At 40.6% G+C, this 27954-nt stretch overlaps 1 protein-coding gene across 1 annotated transcript; it reads right to left on the minus strand.

Moving 5' to 3' along the window:
• Positions 1 to 27087, minus strand: LOC149445145 (cytochrome P450 2G1-like). Its single transcript, XM_089654202.1, has 9 exons — positions 26875 to 27087; positions 20738 to 20903; positions 18824 to 18973; positions 18176 to 18336; positions 17217 to 17393; positions 13382 to 13523; positions 8928 to 9115; positions 7501 to 7642; positions 1 to 4643 (listed from the first exon to the last, which is right to left on the minus strand). The coding sequence occupies exons 1-9, from the start codon at positions 27055 to 27057 to the stop codon at positions 4462 to 4464; spliced, it is 1491 nt and encodes a 496-aa protein (XP_089510328.1). The 5' UTR covers positions 27058 to 27087; the 3' UTR covers positions 1 to 4461.
• Between the last annotated feature and the right edge of the window lie 867 nt (positions 27088 to 27954).

Below are 27954 nucleotides of genomic sequence, written 5' to 3' on the forward strand. Positions count from 1 at the left end.
TAAAATATAATAGTTTATTAAAGGAAGAAAAAAGCAATGACACAAACCTCCTTATATGTCTATACATTTTATTACTCAATATTATCCAAGTTATTTGTAATAGAAAAAAACTGAAGCTGACCTTCAATCAATAAACTAAATACACGTCTTAAATACATATATGGACTCTGCTTTACTTGCTAAACCATTTTTAATTTTATCCAGCTAGTACAGAGATGTAAAAACCCTGCTATTCAGAATAGTCTGATTGTTGATTTCACATTTATCTACTGCTAGTGGATAATACAGCTTGGACACCTCACTGCTCCCATCCTTGGACAATGAAAAAGCAACTGCATACTGATGGGCTCTTCATACTCCTATCGGCATGTCACTTGTCATCACATGTGCATGGCACAGAGTCTCAATCTTCCACTGTACAAGAGTTACCAACATCAGATTCTACAGATATTATTTTATTACAGTTTAAAGTGGTAGTAAAGTCTATTTGTGTACTTGTACCTACCCACATGGAAGAAAAATATATTTGAAATATATTTAAAAAAGAGAAATGGCGCAACATTTTGTGGACTGATGAAAGTAAGATTGTTCTTTTTGGGTCTAGTGGCCGGAGACAGTTTGTCAGACGACCCCCAAACACTGAATTCAAGCCACAGTACACTGTGAAGACAGTGAAGCATGGTTGCGCAAGCATCATGATATGGGGATGTTTCTCATACTACGGTGTTGGACCTATTTATCGCATACCAGGGATCATGGATCAGTTTGAATACATCAGAATACTTGAAGAGATCATGCTGCCTTATGCTGAAGAGGAAATGCCCTTGAAATGGGTGTTCCAACAAGACAACGACCCCAAACACACCAGTAAACGTGCAACATCTTGGTTCCAGACCAACAAGACTGACGTTATGGAGTGGCCAGCCCAATCCCCGGATCTTAATCCAATAGAAAACTTGTGGGGTGACATCAAAAATGCAGTTTCTGAGGCAAAACCAAGAAATAGAGAAGAACTGTGGAATGTAGTCCAATCATCCTGGGCTGGAATACCTGTTCACAGGGGCCAGAAGTTGGTTGACTCCATGCAACACAGATGTACAGCAGTTCTCAGAAACAGTGCTTATACAACAAAATATTCATTAAGTGATTCAAAGGAAAGCAAAATCTTCAAACATTTTTCAGTTTATATAGTGAATGTTTGAGTTTGTAAAGAAGAATACAAACACTGCTATTTTTTTGAACAGTCTAATATTCACTTTTCTTCATTTTTTTTTTAGAGGAACAACACAAATTTGATAGGTTTTGATTTGGAATAGAATGTGTAGTGTTCCCAATGCATTTGTGTGTATGGAAATAAAAGCTATTAGAATGATTTTGAGCTTTATTCACTTTTTTTCAACACACTGCTATATTTACAACTGTATATGTATATATACTGTGTGTATATATATATATATATATATATTATACAGGATTTATATAGCGCCAACAGTTTGCTCAGTGCTTTACAATATAACCGGAGACAATACAGTAACAATACAGTTCAATACAAGAGGGATTTGAGGGCCCTGCTCCTTGGAGCTTACAATCTAGGAGGGAGGTGCTAGTTGTACAAAAGGTAGTAACTGTGGGGGGTGGACTGGTTGGAAGAGTAGAAGATTTCAGTATTAGCTGAGGGCAGGATAGGCTTCCCTGAAGAGATAGGTTTTCAGAGATCGCCTAAAAGTGAGCAGAGTAGGCGATAGTCTGATAAATTGGGATAGAGAGTTCCAGAGGATGGGGGAAGCTCTGGAGAAATCCTGGAGACGAGCATGGGAGGAGGAGACAAGGGAGCTAGATAGTAGGAGGTCTTGCGAGGAGCGGAGAGTACAGTTTGGGTGATATTTAGAGACAAGATCGGTGATGTAATTTGGGGCAGAGTTATAAATGGCTTTATACGTTATTGTTGATGTTTTGAATTTTATCCGTTGGGCAACGGGAAGCCAGTGGAGGGATTGGCAGAGAGGGGTGGCAGATACAGAACGGTTAGTAAGGTGGATAAGTCTGGCAGCAGCACTCATGATAGACTGAAGAGGGGATAGCCTGGGATGAGGTTGGCCAATGAGGGGGGAGTTACAAAAGTCAAGGCGAGATATAACAAGGGAGTGAATAAGTTGCTTACTGGTTTCCGAGGTTAGGAATGGGCGTATCTTGGAGATGTTGCGGAGGTGAAGTCTACAAGATTTGGACAGTGATTGGATTTGGGGCTGAAGGGACAGATGGGACTCAAGGATTATACCTAGTACCCTGGTCTGAGGGGAGGGACTTATGATTGTGGTATTGATCTTGATGGAGAAGTCAGTGGAGGGGGCACGGGCTGGAGGGAATACTAAGAGCTCAGTTTTGGAAAGATTGAGTTTGAGGAAGTGGAGTGACATCCATGCCGATATGTCACTTAGTAGGTTAGTAATGCGAGTGGAGACTGAAGGGGTGAGGTGAGGGGTAGAAAGATAGATTTGTGTGTCATCAGCATAGAGATGGTACTTAAAGCCGTGGGAGTTTATCAAGTGACCAAGGAGGAAGGGAGGAGGTGTAGATGGAGAAGAGAAGGGGTCCAAGGACAGAACCTTGAGGGACCCCTACAGAAAGAGGGAGTGAAGAGGAGGAGGCAGCGTTATGGGTAACGCTGAAGGAGCGCTGCTATAGGTAGGAGGAGAACCAGGAGAGAGCAGAGTCTCTGAGGCCAAGAGAGTGGAGTTTTTTGAGGAGGAGGGGATGGTCAACCGTATCAAAAGCCGCAGAGAGGTCAAGTAGTAAGAGTACGGAGTAGTGGCCTTTGGTTTTAGCAGTTAGTAGTTGATTAGTGAGTTTTAGTAGGGCAGTTTCAGTGGAGTGTAGAGAGCGAAAGCCAGACTTTAAAGGGTCAAGAAGGTTGTCATTGGTGAGGTGGGAGCACAGGCGATTGTAGACTAAACATTCTAGGAGTTTAGAGGTAAATGGCAGCAGGGAGATGGGTTTTAAGTTGCTCAGGTTGGTGGGGTCCAGGGAGGGCTTTTTAAGTATGGGAGTGATGTGCACATGCTTTAGAGGGGAGGGGAAGGCACCAGTAGAGAGGGAAAGATTGAAGATGTGAGTGACGGAGCATAGGATGGAAGAAGAGGGTGACCGTAGTAGTTGTGAGGGGACAGGATCCAGGGGGCAGGTAGTGAGATGGGCTTCTGAGAAAACCTTAGTGACCTCTTCGGTAGTAGCGAGGTCAAAAGAGGAAAATGTTGAGGGAGGTTTAGTATAAGGCATGCTAAGTGGGATGGATGTCTGTGCAGTGGCGATGCCCCTACGAATTGCGTTAATCTTGTTTTTGAAGTGATTTGCAATCTCGTGAGCAGTGAGTGAGGTACTGGGTGGAGGTAGAGGTGGAGAAAGTAGAGAGGTAAAAGTAGAGAAGAGACGACGAGGACTGGATGACAAGGTATTAATAAGAGTGACAAAGTAGGCTTGTTTGGCAGTGTGAAGGGAGGAATTGTATGTTAGGAGAGCAGATTTATATCAGGTGAATGCTTGCTGGGATTTGGTTTTACACCACAATCGCTCCAGCGCACGACTATGATTTCTGGTGTGGTCAGTCTGCCAAGGTTGTAATGGTCAGGGCCTAATGCTTCGTGTTGTTAGAGGAGCAAGCGAGTCTAATGCGGATGTAAGCAAACTGTTATAGACAGCAGTGGCCAGGTCAGGGCAGGACAGGGGAAAGATATATATTTATTGAAATAAATTTTGAAATATATTGAATATGGCCAAAATTGTAGTATTTCAAATATGTCAATATATTTGGGAAGAATATTTTTAAAATATATTTTTCTTCCATATGGGTACAGGTAAGCCTTTAATAAGATTTACCTTTAGGTACTGTAAATATCTCCTAAATGTGCACCGTTTAGGAGATATTTACTTGTGTAGAGCACCGACGCATGTGCATGCGAACGGCTACGCCGTTCTTTCAGAGCTGTGTGCCGTAAACAGTGACTCCGACGCGCAAGTGCAGTAATGACGTCATTGCGGCTTGGCCATTAGAGCTGCTGGAGCCCATGAGCCAGGAAGAAGGACCAAGTGAAGATGGAAGACCTGTCAGAGGTGACAGCGCACCATTGGACTTCGTTTTAAGGTAAGTTTCACATGATGTGCTAGTATGCGATGCATACAAGCACATTATGACATTACCGTGCAGGGGAATTTTTTTTTTTTTCTTTAATGATCAAGTTTACTACCACTTTAAATCTGCCTGGAATTCAGCTCTAAAAATAAGATTTATATTTACAGTTTAAAACATTTCTACATTACAGAATGCTCTACGCAAGCTGTCGGTGGAAGATACAGTTCATGTATATACAGTATATAACCTTATGTTGTTTTCACAGTATTAGGGAGCATTTTCTGATTGAACTCCCAAAATAACAAGTTCAATATAAAGTTCCCTAGTCCAATTGATTAGCGTGGGATGAAGCATAGTTCATAGGTACATGGCATGTTTCCAAATCCACTCATTTGTGGTGTAAGGTCTAGGTCTTCGGGGTCTACCGGGGATCTCAAGGTGAAGTTCTGTAAAATTGTGGTGAAAAACAGGAAGAGCTCCATTTTTGCAAGACCTTCACCCACACAGATCCTCTTCCCTGTGAAGTGAAAGAGAATTATAAATGACTAAGAGACAGTTAGTGACGACATTTAGACATCAAGTGTTTCATTACACTTTCCACATCAAGTGTAATGAAACACTAACATGCAAAGTACAGTTAATCTGAAGCAAGCAATTGGAAAACACAAGTTCACTGCATGGATAGAAGCAGATTAGTTACTTCATTTAGGACCCTTTCCAATGGGCAGTCTGATCAGGCCTGTCCATCAAATTTTCAGGTGGACCTGATTGGAAGCTCCATGTACTGTAAATCTATAGGCAGCCACATTTGCATCCATTTACATCTGATTACCTCTGAGAACTTGTCCAAAAAAATGGAAAAGGTCTGAATCCTTTTCTGTTTTTTTTTTGCTGGATCTAAACATGGTGGATGGGAGGTAATATGATGTAAACAGATGCAAAAGTAAACGTTTGTTTCACATCTGACCGCCCATAGATCTAATATAGCTCCAGAAAGGTCCAGTTTTAAATACAGCAAAAGTGACATCCTTTCAATTCTTCTCAGATTGTGAAAGAGACCAAATTAGTCCTTCTAAAATTGATATTTTAAAATGAGGTAGATATTGTCAGTTTAGAGCAGGGGTCGGATACCCTGGCACTCCAGCTTTTGTGAAACTACAAATCCCATCATGCCTGTAGCTTTCTCAGTCTTGCATTGCCTCGTTGGATTTGCATTTTCACTACAGCTGGAATACCAAGGTTGCCTACCCCCAGTTTAGTGTGAAACTATGCTTCAGGTACAGGGGAGCTCATGTCATAATGTTCAATTATTCTTAGCATTTTTGTACAATATGGCAGACTTGCCCTCCTTCAGGTCCCCACTTGCTGTTGCTGCCATCTGATCCTGTTCTTATTTGGCCATTGAGAACCCAGGTATGATGTACCTTCTGTGCATGCAAGCTGGTGTTAAATCATCCTGGCATCTAGCCCTGTTCTCAGCATTCACCACATAAAAACAAATGCTAGAAAATAGTGAAAGTATTTTTTGACGTAAGAGAAATACAAGATCTCTTTATCATAAATGTAGCTCTCAATCCCACAGGAACTCACTGTTTAAGGTCCCTTTAGAACTTGGACAGGTTTATGGTAACCGTGAGACACTCCAGTAATTTTAGCAACAACTTGAGGACACTAACCATCCTTTTAAAGACCAGATGTGAAAAATGGGCCAGGACACCCTACACTCTTTGAAGGACCTTTTTTACATACTACATTATGAAGGCGTACATTCTTCTTTTTTAATACTGATCATGGTGAATGGAAGTGCCTTGGCCTGCAGACCCTATAAGGAGAGTTGTGGAAGGTGCATTCCTCAAAAGCGATCTTGACCATTTCTAACTTTATGGTCCAACATATTTGGCAAGAGGCCTCTATCATTGTTGATGCACGTTGAATACATAAGAGTGCACTTATATTAATGGAGGAGTCACATATATTCTTTTTGCACCTATTTTATTTTGTGGAGTAACTGCAATCACTTTAAACACAGTGGACTCTATTAAACACATGGACTGTGTGTGGGCTTTGTATACATTTTATATATGGTTGAATGATTTGTAATTAATAAGCGCTGTTTTTATTGTTTTGTATTTATTTAATAGTGGTGCTGGCCTTACCATCATTGCTGAATTTCTTCTTAGCATACATTATAATAAATATAGAGAAAGTAAATGGATTAAGGGGACAGAAGAAAAAAAATGTAGGCAGGGAGATTTAACCAGAGTTCTGCCCAGTGACATTCAACAAAACACCTTTTATGGGTACACTGTTACTTTACTCTACCCTTGCCAGTGGCGTAACACATACATGCTCTCTGTGAAGGCTTCTGGTCAGGAGCCATCAAGACAGGCTCCCAATCTTTTGACTGGTGTGAGAACCATTCACAGTGGTTACATGATGTAAAAGTCACTACCCCCCCCAGGCATTAAAGCCCACCTAAAGGGCTGCCAGAAAGCACCTTTAAGAAATGAATTAACATCTTATTTTTGCAATGCACTTGCTCTTTTTTAAAAAATTCCACATGTTGACATAGAAGTTTTAAATCTTTCAAGGATCAAAGGGAGCAGGTCACAAATGCAATATCCTTCTGAAAAGCTAGCTAAAGTAAATTTTTATTATCTAAATTACAGGCAGTACAGTAATGTTGTACCTATTTAGTTGTAAGTGGGGTCAGTGAACTAGTGACCTATGAGACAAAAATGCACCCTTCTAACTGAAGCTTCCCAGATGCATATTTTCAGTAGCTTGTTGATACTTCACCTAGAAACTGACCATCCACTAGCAGATGATGATACTTTTAAAAAAAATGTTGCTCCTTTGGCAGTATATGATGACACGTGTTGAGTGATTTCCAGTCTGGTGTGTGTTCCCTTTCTGGGCTCTTTAGTTAGTCTATCTTCAGCTTTGTCTCAATTTTTGTTTTTGGGGGGCTATTCAGTGAATTTGTATCTGTAAGAGCTTGCTCTGACTCTTTTTTGTAATATGAAAGATTTGGGTGCTCAAACTAGAGATCCAGTCCTACAATTGTGACACACAACAAACGGACACCACTGCAAAAGTGTCATCAAGGCCAAACAAATCTAGAAGCCAATGTGCCTGAAAGATTATAGTTCAGTACAGCTCATCTTTCTCCTTTCTCTATGATGTCTGTTACCTGGTTGTTTAAAATTGCTTTTTGTTTCCATCATTGTACTAATTCCTGAATTTTCTGAACATCTATCCATCCTGGGTGCCATAACATTTTCTGCAAGGTGCAACGATACAGGTAATAGTATGTGTGTAGTACTGTAGAAGGCACACAGGTAGGTATGTTGATCCCATATAGTGATGCATACCTGAAGAGAAGGGCATGTACCCATCGTTCCGACGGAACTTCCCACTTTCATCCAAGAAATGTCCAGGATTAAATTCATTGGGGTATTTGAACTGCTTGGGGTCTTGGAGAACAGAGCTGAGCATGGTATATACAGTGGTGTCCTAGAAAAGAAGAATCATTATAATATACACTCACCGGCCACTTTATTAGGTACACCTTGCTAGTGCCAAGAAAATATCAACCACGCCATTACACCACCACCAGCCTGAACCGTTGATACAAGGCAGGATGGATCCATGCTTTCAAGTTGTTTAGGTCAAATTCTGACCTTACCATCTGAATATCACAGCAACCAGTTTGCCCATTCTCCTCTGACATCAACAAGACATTTTCGTCCACCCAACTGCCGCTCACTAGATATTTTCTCTTTTTCGGACCATTCTCTGTAAACCCTAGAGATGGTTGTGTAAAATCCCACTAGATCAGCAGTTTTTGAAATCCTCAGACCAGCCCATTTTGCACCAAGAACCATGTCACATTTAAAGTCACTTAAATCCCCTTTCTTCCCTATTCTGAGGCTCGGTTTGGACTTCAGCAAGTCATCTTCAACATATCTAGATGCTTAAATGCATTGAGTTGCTGCCATGTGATTGGATGATTAGCAATTTGTGGTACCATGCAATTGAACAGGTGTTCCTAATAAAGTGTCCTGTGAGTGCACATTTAGTAAGGTCAGTCATTGACGTAGTTTCTGTTCTAAAGATTGAGAACTATATAATCAGACCCATATTCATAGTACAGGATTGCTATTGATCAATGAGTTCAGACACCTGCATACTTCATACTGGATATCAATAAGATAAATACTGGTTTGTTCTTGCTTTGTTCAGTTTGAGTTTTAACCTAAGCCAGTACGTCTCATTTGATTATTATTGGGATCATAATATTTCATGCCAAGAAAATGTGTGTCCATATACTAAGTGGAAAACCTAATAAATCAGTAGGGTTTTATTTACAAAAAGATCATACTAGTATAACCCGATTAGGACAGAATATAAAGCGGCATACTCTAAGTCTTTGTATTAATAATTCATTTAGACATTTAGAAATATAAATATAGTTAGTTAATGACTGTATTGTCACCAGTTTGCATTTATTTGCATTTTACAACAGCTAGACAAACTTGATCTTGGCCCTAAGACCCATCCTAGTTAAATCCCAACGTGAGCACAGTTAGTAAATATGGGTTTGTTTACTTATTAAGGATAAAAAGCAAAAAGCAGTAACCAATAAAGACCATGCACAATCACCTTTTTATTGATCTATCTTCAGTAAAGTGAAATCTGATTGGTTGCTATGAATTACTGAACTTCGCATATTATCCTTGCTGTTTGTACTGTCTAGTTAAACTAGCCAAAGAAACTAGGATGTCGCTTGTCGTTTCACCTTTGGAATGATGAAATCTCGGAAGTGCACGTCACGAGTCACTTTGTGTGGGATTCCCATTGGGATGAGATCAATGAATCTCTGAATCTCATGGATCACAGCATCCATATATGGCATACGAGATCGATCTTCAATACAAGGAGCCCGGTTCCGACCAATGACTTGGTCTATCTCTTTGTGGATGCGTTCTGTAAATAAGAAAAACAATGGCAGTAATTTAAAGCTAAAATATTGTTAATATTGATTATTCGATTTGGTCACTGAAGCTTCTGAAATTATTTTTAAAAGTTTAAAAATAAAAAAGTCTAAAAAGTTGAAAAGTTTATAATTATACAATAATGAATGGCTAGCTTGGCAGCCAGTTATATCTAATTATCTAATGTTTTTACAGTAACTACATGTCAAAAATAGAGCTGCTCAGAATCATATCTCACTCCATAAAACAATCACAATAGGAAAATTATGGGGCGCACACCACATAGATCAACAATCCACTGGTAAGCTAACAAAGGCTTTGGCTACAGTCCCCACATCTTAGCCACATTCCTTGATCTTACCTCTTCAACTAAGCTCAATCAGGGTGAAATGTATCAGTACGGCTGAGATGTGGGTACTGTAGCTGAATCCTCTGTTAGCATACCAGTAGATGTGGTTGATCTATGTACCGCCATCTAGTGTACATAGTTGTTGAGAGTATCTAGAACTTTGCTAGAAGCCTGGGTTTAGACAGAGGGTTACTTCAGGTCAGGGGCAGACTGACCATTTGGGAACTCAGGCACTGCCCGAGGGCCCGGGGTCAGTAGGGGACCCCATGAGATGCCCCTGGTACCTTTCATAGGCTTTTTTGGGTGTGGTTTGAGTATGGGCAAGGACACAGGGGCCCCATGATCCCCTATTGCCAGGAGTTGTCAGTCTGCCCCTGCTTCAGGTTATGCTGGAGGGCTCTACAGGTCAGTCCTCTGGTACCTCCCCCTGCTCTAGAAGCTTAGGGATGCTTTTAGAAGTCAGAAGGCGGAGGTGAGGAGGGGCTGATCTGCATATTTTTGGGAATCTGACCAATTCCAGGCAGGAGGCCTGGTGATGTGGTAGACCAGCCCATATATTTTACAGACCCTGGCCAGCAAGGGAGTCGGGTGGAAGATGGAGTGCTTAGAAGTTATTCAGTGTAGCCTAGGAGGGGGCCCCAGAGAAGGGGGGGGTTGGCCTCCAGACTGGAGGTTGGAGACTGGAAGCTGAAGGAGGAAAGATGAGAGCTGAAGGAGGGAGCTCCAAGCAGTTCTATCCACAGCTGCAAGACAAAAACAGTGTGAGTACCTCTACATCCCCAGGGCCCAGGGGCGGACTGACCATTCGAGCACTTGGGCACTGCCGGAGGGCCCGGGGTCAGTAGGGGGCCCCATGAGATGCCCCTGGTACCTTTTATAGGCTTTTTTGGGAGTGGATTGAGTGTGAGCAAGGACATAGGGGCCCCATGATCTCTTATTGCCCAGGGCCCCATGAGTTGTCAGTCCGTCCCTGCCAGGGCCTATAAGGGAGAAGTCTGCTGGATGTAAGTTCTTGGCAAGTCTTCTGGGGGAGGTTTATAACTTACCCAGCCCCTTGTCCTGGGATCATATACCAAAGCCAGGTGGGCTGGCATTTTGTTCACTTTTAGGACTAAGAGCTCCTATGAGTTGGGACTTTGCTAAAAAAAATATTCTCAAAGGTACTCTGAGCTCCTGCAAGCTACCACTGTGCTGAAGACTCGCATTGTTCTGTCTAGAATTCCTGTCAAATTATTTCCATTTTTGTAGTAATCTAGAGAAGAGCATTGTCCTCAATTATTATTCTGCAATTAAGTTGGGCATCCCATAACCCCTTTACCCTATCCAAGTTAAATTCCCTAATAAAACTTAAAAGCCAATCCCATGGACTTTTATTGTGTCTGGAAAGTGTGTGTTGCCTGGCTGTGCAGGAAGTAAAAGGGGATCCAAAACCTGCGGCTCTCAAGAGGGTAGTGCTACATCTATGTGGTGTGTTCCCTCTAATTATGCTATTGTGATAATGTTTTATAACATGAGAACTAAATGTTGCTAGATTAAATGAATGTAGTTCCCTATTATTAGAAAAGTAAAAGCTTTGTTTTTTTTAATACAGCTAGTATAAATGCCTGAACTGACTATCTAAACCTGTGTCAAGGGAAATAAACAGGCCACACACCAATATCTCAATGATTTAGCACTTTGGGTGAAACGCATTGGAGCAGGTGGATGACCGGTGGGAGGTCACGCTGTGAACCTGTCTTATTGAATTATACAATTTTAGCATTCGTGATTTAATTGATGTCCAGCTAATTTACTTCCCTTGAAACAAGTTTGCAGCATGGGGATGTGCTCATGGGGAGGAACCCAATAGCAGCTGGAAAATCAAGGAGGTGAGAGCATTTCCAGAGTGATGGATCACCAATGGATTGGCTAACTAATTGGAATTGGAGGTACCATTGAGGTGTGCTGCATTCATATATGCTGACAAAGAACATGGTGACAGTAGAAGATAATAGGAGATGAGTTCATCAGTTTGTTGCTGCTCCTTAACTGACCAATCCCAGGGTGGAGGCAGGAAAGTGACCTAGCTGTGCATAGCTGAAGAGAAAACTGAAGTCACCAACCTGGCTGTGCAGCAGAGCGTTGTAAATCTCAAGACCGGGTGAACATAAATATAAATCCTTTAGCAGGTAAGACAGCTACCATATAAGTATTTATCTGGGCACTTAGCTGTTTGGAGTTCATCATTAAGGGTTTCTCTTATTGCTCATATATGTGCTCCAAAATGTATGTCAAGCCAAATACATTTAATTCTAGGTTTGGATAGAGCAGCAAATAATTAGAACTTTTGTAGGCTCTCGTAGTTCAGTGATTCTTTTTGCCATTCAGTAACTGTCTACCCGAACATTAATAAAAATAATAACTGCAAATGTTTTTTCACAAAAGGTGAACATAGCCTTCAAGTTCTGTAATCATGGGGTTTTACCTTAAAAATACAGCAACAAAAAAATCCAAAGCTCTACCCACTGGCTCAAAACCAGAATACCAAACATTAATATATGTTGTAAAATATTTCTTATTTGACACATGAGGCTGATCACAACTCAAAATCTGGACATGAGCATTTGCTAAATGCTTGCTTGGGTGTACAGGGTGGTTCCTGCTGAAGTTTTGGGCCCTTTCTTCAGCTTGGAGTACCTACACCCTTCCCCCCTCCTTACCCATCCCTTCATTAGCTTCAATTTGTGCTCCTTACATTTTGCTACCCTTACGTTCTCTGAGATTCCATATTCCACCCACCTCCTCCTTCCCACTCTTCTCACTCTCCACTACCTTTTTTCCACACATACCAAACACATACCCTTTATTGCCACTGATTTCCCATTCAGCACTCTTTCTACTTCCACATTCTTCAAATCCCCAAATCTCTTCCCTTTTCATTCCCCTTCTTTCTTGGCAGAATCCTGATCTTCCTTAACAGACTCTCAGACAGAATGAACATCAACCCTCTAACTTGGGTTGATCCCTTCTGAAGGTCCTGGTAAGAACGAAACAGATACTCAAGTTTTATCTCCATCTCATAATGGTACCACTTGTCAAGAATGGACTCGCCAATGGTGGTGGGACTCACCTGCCTTGTGGGCTGCAGTACCAAGGCTGACCAGCGGGTGCTCTCAGCAGCCAGAATCTCACTCCTGCAGTCAGGCCATCACCTGAGGCTGATTGCAGGTGTATTTAAGCAGGACCAGGCCTGTGATCAGTGCCTTGGTGTATGTTTCCCATGCACCCCTGTACCTGCATCCTGTCTGCTTCCTGCCTGATCCTGCTTTGATCCTGACTCTGAACCTGACTCTGAACGATCTCCGCCTGTCCTGACCTCGGCTATTCCTGACCACTCTTCCGCTCGCTCCTGGTACCCTGTTTGCCCGTTAGCTACCGACCCAGCCCGCCTGACTACGCTGTGCTCCATATATATACATATATATATATATATCAGTTTAGGTTTGGGTTTGTTTCACCTTGTTGTATGTATTTGTGTTAGTTTTGGGTTTGGTTGTTGCACTGCGTTTATGTTTGTGTTGTCCTTAATAAATTATCTTGTTTACACGCTATACCTGAAGTCTGTGTTTCCCTGTGTCGGTCCACACACCTCTGGTCATTCCCGGAGCCCTGACACCACTTCAAGAAACTGAAGTCTTAACGCACCGTACAGTCTACTTTAGCTTTTTTTTGTAACTTTGGGACCTTAGGAACTGCCATACTACATCATTATGTACCGCTTAGTGTTATCGTCTATACTCAATGTTACTCAATGTACTGCTTGGTTAAAAATAAAAATCATATTTACTTGACAAAAGTGCTATTTTTTTGTTAGTCATATAATTTTATTTCTAATTTAAATTAATATTTTAATTTAGAAACACGACAAACCTTCAACATCTGCATGTTTGAGCAGAATCAACAGTCCGTAACGCAACGTTGTACTGACAGTTTCTGTACCAGCACCAAACAAATCGAATGTGGTATTCACAATGCCTTTCTTGTGAAATTCAGTTTGTGGCACATCTTTTTCCTAAAGAATTAATAAGGAATAGTAGTTGAAAAAATGGCAACAAAGTTAAGAGCTGGGCAAAATCCTGTATTCACTTGTCTTTATTGATCACTTTAACTCTCGCCCCGGTATACCCCACAGAAATGGTATTATTGCAGCTTTGTTCCTTTTTGTTCAGCATAAAATGTGCTATTATTAAAGATGCCAAATTAACACATACAGCATATGGGTATATTTAAAAAATAGTGAATGTGCCATTCACCAGACATTCACTCTAAATGAATCTCCCAGGTGCATATGGTTTAACTTACAGGGAACAATTCACCTAAATTCACCTTGATGAATGGCACATTCACTGCTTTGTAAATACTCCCCATAGTATTATAACAGGAAAAACATGGCTTTGTTTTGCAATGGTGCCCTGCACCATTCCATTCTATGCATTCTAAGAACAAAGTCAAAGTCAGAAAAAGTCAAAAATATGTTTTTGCTTTCCAGTCCGACCAGTATTAGTTTTAGGGCCAGTTCACACTACAAAAATGCACTCCAGATGCATTCCGGATACCAGGGGCAGACTGACAACTGATGGGGCCCCCGGGCAATAGGGGATCATGGGGCCCCTGTGTCTTTGCCCAAACTCAAAAAAGCCTATGAAAAAGGTACCAGGGGCATCTCATGGGGCCCCCTACTGGCCCCGGGCCCTCGGGCAGTGCCCGAGTTTACAAATGGTCAGTCCGCCCCTGCCGGATACATTTTTGCTTACAGTTCACACCACACACAGCTCCGGTGCAGTTTTGATGCAGTTTGCCATGTTCCAGTATGGTTCTGTGAAGAAAAAATGCAGCACATTCTACTTTTTTTTTCTGCACTGGAAACTGACTGGAACTGACTGCACTGGTCTGAACCAGTGCCATTGGAATACATGGAAAACACTATGCATGCATTTTTGATGCAGAAAAAAAGCACTGGACTGCATCTAGTTTGAATTAGCCCTTAAAGCGGAGTTCCACTCAAAAGTGGAAGCTCTGCTTGTTTGCCTCCTCCCGCCTCTCCACTGCCATATTTGGCACCTTTTGCCGCGGTGAATTGAGCCGGACGTTCGGTCCCCTCCTCCCTCCGGCAGTCTCCTGGGAACATTCACAGCACGACTCGTACATGCGCAGTGGGCACTAGGCTGTGAAGCCGCAAGCTGTCACAGCCTGGTGCCCACAGTTGAGATGCCGGCGCCGTGGTGGAGAGAAGCTGAGAAGGGCCGGTGCGGGTGAGAACATCGCTGGACTCCGGGACAGGTAAGTGTGTGTTTATTAAAAGTCAGCAGCTACAGTTTCTGCAGCTGATGAATTTTAATGAACACTAAAACTGCTGGAACTCCACTTTTGTTAGATTAAAAAAAAGTAATATTTTATGCAGGGAATTTTGTGTAATTTATAATAAGATAAACATCACCTTTTACAAAGCTTGGAAAAGATTTTTTTGAAATGAAGGGGTTAAACAAAAATTATTTTTATTAAGTGGACACCAGAGAAGACGAAAATAAATCCTTGCAGTGGGTCCTATCCACTCTACAAGGCTTAAATACTTGTAGGGGTGGAAGGATAAGCAGGAATACTTACCTTGCTGATCGTTCCCCTGACAGTTGGTACCCTTCCCCGATCTCTCATGCTCCAGATAAGCAGGAATACTTACCTTGCTCATCGTTCCCCTGACAGTTGGTACCCTTCCCCGATCTCTCATGCTCCAGATAAGCAGGAATACTTACCTTGCTCATCGTTCCCCTGACATTTGATACCCTTCCCCGATCTCTTATGCTCCAGATAAGCAGGAATACTTACCTTGCTAATCGTTTCCCTGACAGTTGGTACCCTTCCCCAATCTCTTATGCTCCAGATAAGCAGGAATACTTACCTTGCTCATCGTTCCCCTGGCAGTTGGTACCCACCCAATCTTTGGGTGGAGCTCCGCTTTAATCTCTTCAAAGGGGACATTCTGCTTTAAGAACTGGTCCCCCCCACTCCCCGTTAAGGATTAGCACCTTTGGGGGGTGGGTACCCAAAACTGAGAGGTACCCACTCTCACTTCCAGTGCGATGACCTAGGTGATCGGAAGTTGTTCTCCCCTCTCCCTCCCTGTAGTCTTCTGGGACATTTGACAGGTTGCAGAAGACTACGGGACCATTCAGACAGGGCAGCCAAACCCAAAATGCTATTTAATTCATTTTTAATGTTCAAAGCAATCTCCCCCATCCATCCATGTCTCCATGTTTTAGTTTGCCGAGAGATCCCCCTGAAAAACACCCCGCTAGCATTTCTAGCCATGACCATTTTGAATAATGGTAGATGATTCTGTAGAATTTACATCTCGGAATCCATCTGACCTTAGCTGAAGCATGCAGGGAAGAGGGTGTGCTTAGCTGAGAAAATCCCTCCTCCCTCCTGATGACTCATGGGATGTCAGGAAAACAGGCAGACAATCAGCTCTTTGCTACTACACAGCCTATAAACAATACACAGATGTAGCCATTGAACTTTGTAAAAGGAATATAGATAGATAAAAACATCCTTAAGCTTTTTATATGATTTATATTTGTTTTAATGTGTTCATATATCTATAATATACACTCACCGGCCTCTGTATTAGGTACACCTTGCTAGTGCCAAGAAAATATCCCCCACACCATTACACCACCACCAGCCTGAACCATTGATACAAGGCAGGATGGATCCATGCTTTCATGTTGTTTACGCCAAATTCTGACCCAACCATCTGAATGTCGCAACAACCAGTCTGCCCATTCTCCTCTGACCTCTGACATCAACAAGGCATTTTTGTCCTCACAACAGCCACTCCCTGCATATTTTATCTTTTTTGGACCATTCTCTGTAAACCATAGAGATGGCTGCGCGTGAAAATCCCAGTAGATCAGCAGTTTTTTAAATCCTCAGACCAGCTTGTCTGGCACCAACAACCATGCCACTTTCATAGTCACTTAAATCCCCTTTTTCCCCCATTCTAATGCTCATTTTGAACTTTAACAAGTCATCTTCACCACATCTAGATATGTACATGCATTGAGTTGTTGCCATGTGATTGGCTGATTAGCAATTTGTGTTACCAAGCAATTGAACAGGTGTACCTAATAAAGTGGCAGGTGAATGAGTGGGTGTATATATATATATATATTCTCTTATATTTGGATTTTTCACTTACAATATATATTGATTTATTTAGCAGTGACACTTTAGGGTTATAATATTTGTGAGAAGCACTTCACCTGTTTTATCTTTTATTTTATTTATTTATCAGTGTAGTGATTGCAGGGTTCGGTGGGAGCTGCTTTCAATTTCTATATATTGATTTTATATCCTATGCCTTTAATAGCACGGGGTTCTTTTTACTTGAATAAAAAGCTTTGGCTTCAGATACACATTTTAATCATGTCTTATCTCTTAGTTGCAAGATAAACTTTTTAGTTTTGCTGTTGGTTATATATATTTTACACATACAGTATATTAACATTCCCTATGTAAAAATAGAGTTTAGGAACAACATTTTAGATTGTCCATTTCCTAATTTAATGGTGACTTTAAGTTTTCAAAGAACAGGTACCGGATATCAAATGATCATTTTTCGGAGACTCCAACTGTCAATCTGCCATCTTTCTGCAAGCATAAAATAAAATTTCCAAGTAAACCCCAGCAGAATAAATTGCCTTACCTGCTCCATCTTTAAGAGGAAGCAATCAATGAAGTCTCGAGGAGAACTTGGATCCAGGGTTTCTTTATGCATTTTCACCCTTTCTTCAATAAATTTCTGAATGCCATCAATAGCTTTAAACATTTTTTGGTGAGGTCCCGGAATCTTTCCAACCACTTTGGGAAACACGTTGTACATCTAAAAGATATTTTCAGAATAAGACCAAGATACATAAACAATGGGGTTAATGAACATTCTTGCATCCATCAGAATTAATGCACAGAAACAAGAATGGAAATATGTGCACCAAATGAATAAACCAATAAGCCTATCTGAGAGAAATTACATAGTAAGCCTAGCATACCAATTCCAAAAAATGTTGCATTGGGATGGATTTACTAAAGGCAAATAGACTGTACAAGTTGCAAGTGCAATTGCTCCAGAGCTTAATAAATGAGGAGATGCTCTGCTAACTTCCATCATCCAAGCATAAATGCTGGGTTTTTTTTTAAATTTTCCTTGCATGTGATTGGGTATTCTATGTATAGTGATGCTTCACCTCATTTACTATGCTCTTCCAACGTGCACAGTGCCTTTAGTAAGACAGCCCATTAGTATCAACTATATATTTTTGTCCACAAATGACAAAAAAAATTTTGTGCCACTTTTTTTCTCACAAAACCACTTTGGGGTCCAAGAATTATTTAAATATTATTACTTTGCACTCAAACCCCTTAATTGCTATATTTCTTCTAAATCTCTATGATCTCTATTTCTTCTAAATCTCAATTTCTGTGTGCCAAATTACCAATATATTTATGTAACAATTTGGCGCTTTTCACGTAGGTGTATGCAATATTCATTTAAAAACAGGAGCACTTTTCCATATGTGCCAGTTTTTGCTAAATTCTCCCAACATATACTGTATATAATTGGATTAACACAAACATTTACTTTTTGGTCTAAAGCTCTCTACTTACCTGTCCCCAGACAGAGCTAAAACCTTTAAAAATTTCATGTAAAAAACCCAAAAGCTTGAGAAAAGTTTTGTCCTCATACTCAAACCGACTTCCAAACACCACTGAGCAGATGACGTTTGAAACTGCCTTGGAGAAATAGAAAGTTGGATCCAGAGACTTACCTGTAAGAGAGAGATAGTACAGATTTAAAAAAAAAAAATCATTACAATTAATTTACTATATACAACATTAGAGGGATTCTCCCACCAAAGCTGATATTTCAATTTATTGCAAATGTTTGAGATTTAAAGTGTTTATAAACCCCAAAACAGATATGTAATACAGTGTATGTTGCAGCTTATCAGTCCTTAGATGTGGTGGTTGCATTCATTTCATTTGTCTATTTTTTTTCTACCGGAAGTAGTGACAGTAACATACTTTCCGTGTTAGGGTGACAATGCTAACCCAAGCTGGTCACATGACCAGACTCTCTATCTAACCAAACTCCTCTCTTTTATGTACATGAATAGGGCTACACTTGCTTTGATGTAATGAAGCAAGAAAGCGCTAACCACACTTTTGTATTTAAAAAAAAACAGTTTTAATAATGTTTAGTGTTTTGGGGTCATACAACCGCTTTATAACTGGACCCCCATGTGTTTTACTTACAGCTGGTTTTCCTAAATTCTTCTATAAGGAAGTAGGCCTCTTCCTGGATTCTCTCTTCAATACTTTTTTTACCCATTCCAAAATTTCTGAGGGTCATCAGAGAAAATCGTCGTAGCTGTTTCCATCGTTCCCCATTACTGGCGACCACTCCTGAAAATGTTGTATGGAACAAATGAGATACAACGTCCTACATATTTCCTTTTGACTGGGAACCATCTTTACTACAGAATTAGGGAACCACATACTGCTTTAACTAGGAGCTTTTCAGCAAGTTCTTATAACTTGTCTGTCTGTCTATGGCTACATTACTATTTTTTTGGTTGGGCAGGTATGCCAAACCAAACAGAACCAAGAGAAGTAGAATACATTGGCAAGGGGCTAATGAGAGCCAATGTAGCCACAGCTACTTAAAGCTAAATTCTAGGTTGTTTGAAGACCCATCTGCCCTAGGCCTGGATGATAAAAGAACCAAACTTTATCTACACGATTATCACAGGACTCAGCACTGCAGATCTTTAGGTGCCTTTCTTCTACATTATACATTCCTCCTTTCTCACCCTAAACTCACATGATATGTTACACACTTGATGAGGAATTTATTATTTTTTGTTAATTATTCCACCTCTTAAACTGAACAACTTTGTGCTTATTCTTCGTGTACGTTGAAAAATACAATAACAATATTGGTGGAAAAAAAGGTCATAGGTAACTGGGCCATGGGGACATGTACAAATGCAAAAAAAGAAAAAAAGGATAACATTAAAAATACACAGACCTTCAAATTACATGTTTGAGAGATGCATTAAAGCCTAACTCCAGAAATACTATGACTTTAACCCAGCTGGTCCATCTATTAATAGATACAAATAAAAAAATATATAAATAATAAAAGGGGAAATCTCAAGGGACCACTTGGTCTTTTAAATGAATATTATTAGCAGTCATATAAAAATCAATCTGCGTGCTTGAAATTTTATACAATGTGTATAACCTCCATATACAGCACCACCATATGCATATGGATAAAATACTGTAATTGTGCACTAATAAAAGTCCCATTTCACCCACATTGTTATGCTGGTCTTTTGTGCTTCACAATCACTTCAAAGTCATAAACGTGATTCCCTGTGTGATCCACCCTCAGCTACATTAAGCTCTCATCTTATCATTTGACCTATAGATACAATAAGTTAAAATGCACCTTCCCCTTTAAGAGGCAGATAGATACCAGGTTAGTCTCTACAATCTTCTGCTGAAATTACGGATCACCATTTTAACTCTCCTCTCCTATTTTTTTTGGCTTTTAATGTTTATTCCAAAGGTAACTGATTTTTCCTGTATATTTTTATTCCCTACAAGAAGGTGCTCATAAAAAAATGAAAGGAATCATAGTGCTTTATGCTAAAATATTATTTTTATTAAAAAAAAAAATTAAAAATATACACTTACAATGTATGGTGCACTACAGGTAAAATCATGTGCACTTACTTCCCCTTTAAGAACCTGGCTCAGCAGCCATGCTTTGGACAAAACTCTCTTACTTCTAGGTCTGAACGTGATGACGTCACTAGCTCCACTCTGATGCTTGCATCACACCCACGTGACTTCCTCGGAGAGTACTGAAAGTGGTTACTTGGTCCTAGATTGTAAGCTCGAAAGAGCAGGGCCCTCGAACCATTCGTGTATTGTTCATGTTCTGTCCCCCTTGCTACTGTACAGCGCTGAGCATACCCTTTGGCGCTGTATAAATACTGTATAATAATATTAATAATAATTATGTAGGAGATTGAGCAAGGGTTCCTAACTTTATTAGTTACAAGTAGTAAACTGAAATGGAATCCCTGGTGTTAGGCAGTTCCTGTCTGAAGAAGGCACTGTCAAAAATGACAGCTACATAATTAAGTTAGTTCTTACCATGTCCTCCTGAGCTTATCCTTTCCAGTAGAGGCATGTGTCCTCGAGCACCAAAATCATCTGCGTTATCAATGAGGGCCTCCTTGACTGCATCACAGCTGCAGAGCACGACAACTGTTTCCATGCCCATATGAATGGTATATACCGGGCCATACTTCTCACTCAGCTGCAGGACAAACAAGATCATAAGTGCCTAATTTCTGTCTTGAAATGTTATGAAATCAGTATACTAAAATATCAAAAAGGTGCTTACAGTGCAACACATTCCATATAAGATCTCCCATCAGAGCCACACTGGTGGCTTTTAATACCCTGGCAAATCACAAACTGCGGCACTATTTGACAGCTGTTCCATTTTTCCAATGCCAGTCCAACATTTCGAAGAATTTTCCTTTGCATAGAAATGTGATCAGTGTTTTGCTACTGAAGTTTAAAGCAAAAAATTGACTTTGGGTCCACTGGTTGTGCTTACAGCATTGACTTCCTACGCCCAACCCCCTCCCTCAATATTTACCTTTTCTAGGTTCCTCCAGAGTTTCTGCCCCATTTTCCCTTCAATATATTAGCCTCAGCCAATGCTGTGTTCTACATAAGGAAGGAAGAAACTGGTTGCTGAGGCAGAGGAAACCAATCAAAGCCTTTGCCTCACACAGAACTGATCCTTTGCCAGCAGAACTAAAGTACGTGTTTGACTTTAAGGTGTGCAATAAGGCTTCTCCCTTCAAGTGGAACTCCAGAATAAGCAAATGATGTCTAAATCCTAGATTGTAAGCTCCCAGGATCAGGGCCCTCCTAACCCTCTTGTATTGAACTGTATTGTTGCTGTATTGTCTCCCGTTATATTGTAAAGCGCTGAGCAAACTGTTGGCGCTATATAAATCCTGTATAATAATAATAATAATAATAATAATAAATGCAAGAGTCATATGTAGTCTCGGTGTGTAATCTTGGTGTGTTTTTCTTTTGTATTTCCTCCAGATCTGTGCAGTAATCCAGTGGGAAATGTTGCCTCTGTTCAAGAGCTTCCTGTGATAAAGACCGGTCACTTCTGTTCTCTCTCCTTGTGCAGGGTGACTGGTCTTGTCTCCGCCCCCATTCTGTACTTTTCTGCAGGCAGCCTGCAGTGGGTGGATCTAGCTGCCCCCCTCCTATAGTTCTGCTCTCTGCACAGGCTATAGACAGCACAGTGATGATGTGACTGCTACTTTGTAGAGGCATTTGGTACACACAGAGGGGGGCTATATACTTTGTGTCTATTGAAGACACCGATCTGGGCTGTATGGCAGAGTGGCTAGACGGATGCCTCTCCTCAGTGTAAAACATATAAAAAAGCCCTCTTGGAGTTTGCAAAAAAAAGCACCCAAAGGACTCTCGGTGGGTTTTTACGAGTTTTGTACTAAGTAGAGGCTTCCATTTAGCTATTCTGCCATAAAATCCAGATAGGTGGAGGGCTGCAGTGATGGCTGTCCTTCTGGAACTTTGTCCCATCTCCACACAGGATCTCTGGAGCTCAGTCAAAGTGACCAACAGGTTCTTGATCACCTCTCCTACTAAGGTCCTTCTCCCCCGATTGCTCATTTTGGCTGGGCGACCAGCTCTTGAAAGAGTCATGGTTGTGCCAAACTTCCATTTGATTAAATTATGGAGGCCTCTGTGCTCTAGGAGAACCTTCAGTGCAGCAGACATTTTATTGTAGCCTTCCCCAGATCTGTGTCTTGCAATAATCTTGTCTCTGAGCTCTGCAGGCAGTTTCATTGACCTCATGGCTTTTTTTTTCTTTTTTCCTGATACAGTATGCATTGTCAGCTGTGAAGCCTGCCTTTCCAAATCACATCCAATCAATTTAATTTACCCCAGGTGGACTCCCATCAAGGTGTATAAACATCTCAGCAACGATCAAGAGAAATGGTAGACACCTGATCTAAATTTCAGGTGTTGTTGCAAATGAGTATATTTGTTACGGGTCAAGCATAATGAAAAAAAATGATGGTGCTTTTATCCCAATTTTCAGAACGTTAGAGAGCACACATTTTGGAAACAGGGACTTTCTAAGGGCCACAATGTAACAATTGTTTAACTGTGGTGCTTGAAAGTCCCTGTTGGAAAGGGTCTGAATAATAATGCCAATGTGATATTTCAGTTTTTCCTTTTTCATTAATTTGCAAACATTTCTAAAATTCTGTTTCACTTTGTCATTATGGGGTACTAAGTCTAGATTAATGAGAAAAAAAATTAATTTAAACAACCGTAGTATCAGGCTACAAGATAACAAAATTGAAAAAAGTGAAGGTAGTCCGAATACTTTCTAAATGCACTGTAAGGCTGGCCATACATTATACAATTATCTGGAGATTTTTGGTTTAGATTTACCAAAAAACTTACAATAGGAGGACAAACCTAAACAACACTTTCAGTTGTATCCAATTAGGCAGGCCCTTGCACTACACAGTTGAAGGTAAATCTAAAGGAAATTGGGCAGAAAATTGGAAGATAATTGTATAATGTATGGCCAGCCTTAATCACAGACAAGTAGAAAGAGTGCTATTTGAATAATTTGTACATTGCAATAGACTGGAGCTATGGGTAAAACATATTTATAGTAGCAAAAATAATATTAAAAACCATAATGATATCAACTGTCCTATGAGGTTTTAAGTGAGGAGAAATCCCTCTGGTAAAATCCCTGATGAGTGTTTTCTTTTTTTTTTTTGATGTCTGTGTTCCATATAAGAGATTTTCTTTCACTTTCTATTTAGAGACACAGCAAAAGTCAGAGGAGATCTCTCTAAAATAAATCAGTTAACTACATCAAAAAAAAATGCCCCCACTGGAAAATTTCCCTTTATTCCTATTCCTAGCCCTTGATCCCCAGAATACACAGAGGGAGTGGATCTCCTCAGCAGAGAAACAAACACCAGAAACCTACATAGGTATTAACCCTTCCCTACACCATCCAAAATGATAAAAAAGGCTTTATTTAAACTTTAAAGCCTAACTTTGGGCACAAAAATGATCAATAAAATATATTCCTCCAGCCATAAAGGAAATACACCCATTTCTTGTGCACCAAATCCCTTTGCAACCCCATATAACACCTTGAAGAAATAGCAGTTACATCATCACTGTGCTGCACATAGTCTGTGCCAAGAGTAGATCTACGGAAGGGGCCTAACAGGACCACCCACTACAGGCGGCTGGCTGAAAACTACAGGAGGGGGCGGAGTCGAGACCAGTCAGCCTGCACAAGGAGAGGGACCTGCACTGACAGGTCTTTATTATATGAAGCTCCTATACAGGAGCAAAGTGCTGAGTTTTTTAATGTGATATTACTGCTCAAAAGTGGAAGAAATTCTCAAAGCACACCAAGATTAAAATGTTACTAAACCTGCAACTGTAAAATAAGACTGTATATGCAGTAACGTATGCTTGTTTTACTCGGTGTAAATCCTAAGGAGTTAATCCTCTGCATTGTGTAAAAAGGCTGTTTGATCTTGTCTTCCCTGATCCTCCCCTTCTTCTACTGTCCCCAATCCATTTGCTGATAGTACGGAGCTGTAGGAGTCACTCTGCATATGCTCAGTTTAGTGTGTATTGCTGGAGAGTTTTTTTTTTCTTTGGGAGGCCAATCAGTACTGTCCAGACAGAAGGTCAGGGGTCATGCAGCCCCATAGGACAGTTAGAGCATAACTAAAACTGCTTCTACGAGCTTTAACCAGTGCTCAGCTGCATACTGATAGAAGTCAAAAGACTGCTATATACTGCTGATGAGAAAAGGTATTCAGCAGTTTATATTTACTAAAATAATTGCATTTCCATGTTGTGTGTACTGTGGGAGACCAAAAACAGTGATTGCAGGGTTTAGTAACACTTTAAAGTAAGAATACGCTTGCCTCTTGTATTTAGACAACTTTTTTTAGCCCACATTTTTGTTTTACATTTTCTGAACCGAACCTGATTTTCAGCAGAAAGTTTGACTGTTCATAATTAGCTACAGAAGGCCATCATAGTTAAAAAGTTGTAAAATATTAGTTAGATGAATGTCTCAAGCATTTGCCCAGCCTGCACATATTTTCCTGTATTTCCTCTAATACGATAATTTCCATGATTGTCAGGATGATCCAGTGGCCAAAATGCAATTATTTTTACTGAAACATCTCAATCAGGAAAATTACAGTATTTTGGTCATTGGATAAAGCTGACAATCATAGGAAATGAACTTATTAGAGGAAATGCAGGGAAAATATGTGCAGGCTGGGCCAAGGCTTATGAAATTCGTCTGACAAATGTTGTATAAATATACTCCTAGGAGAGGGTTGTGTTCTGAAAAAAAAACCCATTCAAAATCATGGAACATATTTAGGAAATATCCTTTGCTCCCCTTAAAGTGGACTTCCAGCTCAAACCTAATTAGTTTTAAAAATGCTCCCTCCCCCTCCTAAAACCTATACTAACTAACCTGTGAAAATAGATGTACTCTATATACTTACCTATTTTCAGCCCACTCCAGTCCAGTCATGTGATCTGACTCCCCTGTGTCAGTCAGGGGAATGAAGACAGTGCTGAACAATGACTGTGAAAGATGGAAGTGGTGATACCACTCATAGGCTCATATGATGCAGCCATTGTTGGTGGTCCCTCCTCTCCCCTGCAGCCATCACAGGCTGACACAGGGGAGCTAGATCACATGATCGGACCAGAGTGGGCTGAAAATAGGTAAGTATATACATGAATTAAAAGCCAAAATGTGGTCACTGCAACATGTTATATTGTGACTTAATAGACTGCAGAGTGACAACTTGTTTTATTTAACCCCTTGATGCCGACGTCACACAAATATGCGGGCTCACAGAGCTGGCCTTTTTTTCCATGGGGTCGCATATTTGCGTACCTGTCTTTGTGCTGGGAGTGTGCCACACAGCGCACTCCCAGCACAAAGACCAGGGTGTCACTGAGAGCTCTGTGTCCCATTCTAATGATCAGGGCCTGGGACTCCCAATTCTGGATCGCATGATCACTGTGATAGCCTCTGATATGCTATCACAGTGATTTATTTATTTATTACTTATTACAGGTACTTATATAGCGCCGTCAATTTACGCAGCGCTTTACACATATATATTGAACATTCACATCAGTCCCTAACCCTCAAGGGGTGAACAATCTAAGATCCCTAACTTACATTCATATACATATTAGGGCCAATTTAGACAATTAACCTACCAGCATGTTTTTGGAGTGTGGGAGGAAACCAGAGTACCGAGAGGAAACCCACGCAGGCACAGGGAGAACATGCAAACTCCAGGCAGGTGGAGCCGTGGCTGGGATTCGAACCAAGGACCCTAGTACTGCCAGGCGGAAGTGCTAACCATTTAGCCACTGTGCTGCCCCAAGTGATCAGTCACTGTGAAGCCCGCCCCCCTTGTTTTTTTTTCTCTTTGAATGGAGGAGAGAGATACATTGCATCTCTCTCTCTACTTGCAGAGAGAGAGACAAAAAACTAAAAATTTTAAAAATAAAAAAAAAAATACCTAGATCTAGTTCAGTGCCAGTTCAAACCAAGGTCTGATCTAGTTCAGTGCCAGGGTTAGTGTTTGGGTCAAGGTCAAAGGTAAGGGTTTTTCATTTTTTTTATAAATTGGTATCAGTGTCAGTGTGTTTTAGGTAAAAAACTAAAAACAAAATGCGCACTATTGTTTCTGAGCTGTAGTACAGGTAACAAATAACATACATATATATGATATCGCTGCGATCATCAAGAGCTGGAAAATGTATTTTGGGTTGTTCTTTGGTGGTAGGTTATGGTAGTAACAAGAAACACACAGCTAAATTTAGAAAAATTATTATTTTGTTTTTCCAATTTTGGACCAGTTTTCCTTTAATAATAAAAAGAAAATCAGGTGATATCCATTACCATTTACCATCAAATGAAAACCCACTTTGTCCTGCAAAAAACAAGGCATAATACATCTGGATACACGAAGTAGTTGTGAAGATATGTACGGTTTTACTAACACATGTTGTAAAATTTTACTTAGGCTTTAAGATTTGTTTTACCCTTAGGCGTGAAGGGGTTAAACTAATGCTTTATAGCTTCCAACTTGTAACTGAAACCTTTAATCAGTCTTGAGTAAACTTACCTTATTGAGCGACTTGAAGACCTCTTTTCCATTTAGTTGGAGAATGTTTCCAATAATGGGCAGTGGGGTGGGCCCCGGTGGCAGTCTACCTTTGTTCTGGTGCTTCCTGGCATGTGTGATACTTAAGATCAGGAAGATCAAACAGACAATTAATAACAGCGTGGTGGTACTAAAGATCTCCATATCGGCACAATGCCGCTCCTGCAATGGAGGTAATAATATTATGATCTTGTACAGGCCTATATATAAAGAAAAAAACCCGGGAGGGCTGAAATTGGCACACTCAATGGATTACTCAAACTATTTGTTTGCATTTCTGAAATATGAGCGGAGTTCTTTGTCCACTGAAATCTCCCATCCTATTGCTGATATGGGATTTTGACTGATAAAAAGCTGACTCATTTTACAGTACTAATAGGATTAAATATAATGAACTTGTTTGGTTTCTTCTATCAGGTGACGCTTCCACTGGATAATATGTAAATTAATATTATTTTGTATCTGGATGACTGCCAAGCCTTCTAATTGCTTTGTAGACTGGCTTAGGTTTTAGGACCTTTTGAGGGACACTCTAGTCAAACGTGAAAATCTTGAATCCGAAATGACTTCTGTAGTCACACCCCTGCAGGAGCTGCTGATTATGTCAGGTCCTCTGTTCTTACTTGAAAAAACAAGAAACTCTGTACAGAGGAAAATCAGCGCAATAAGCAAACCCCCAGCTCCTGTATATAAGGAGCACACTACTAAAACAGAAAAATGTAATGACATCAAGTCCAATGTAGGAATAAAGTCCATATAGCACTAGGGCCAGCTTCATATAGTTGTAGCAGACTCTTTCTTCTTACCTCTGTTCTTACTCACCTTGACTTCAAAGCAGTGTTCCAGTTAAAATAAAAAAAAATAAAAGTCAGCAGCTACAAAAACTGTAGCTGCTGACTTTTAAAAAACAGCCACTCACCTGTCCCACGATACCTTGGTGTCCTCCCCGCAGCCCGTTTCACCAGCCTCCCTTTGTTCAGAGCACCGGCATCTTCGGTGTGGGAACCCGGCTGTGACGGCTTGCAGCTTCACAGCCGGGTG

The sequence above is a fragment of the Staurois parvus genome, unplaced genomic scaffold (genome assembly GCF_062004578.1).
Source record: "Staurois parvus isolate SC_StPar_1 unplaced genomic scaffold, SC_StPar_1.0 ptg000746l, whole genome shotgun sequence".
NCBI classification, from domain to species: domain Eukaryota; kingdom Metazoa; phylum Chordata; class Amphibia; order Anura; family Ranidae; genus Staurois; species Staurois parvus.

Bases quoted from the DNA above. Each gene is read 5' to 3' on its own strand.
- LOC149445145 (XM_089654202.1), bottom strand. From the start codon at position 27,057: ATGGAGATCTTTAGTACCACCACGCTGTTATTAATTGTCTGTTTGATC. The intron at 9,116-13,381 runs GTTTGTCGTGTT...TCTTATTTACAG, and splicing joins CAAACATGCAGATGTTGAAG to AACGCATCCACAAAGAGATA. The intron at 7,643-8,927 runs GTGAAACGACAA...CTTCTTTTCTAG, and splicing joins GAGATTTCATCATTCCAAAG to GACACCACTGTATATACCAT.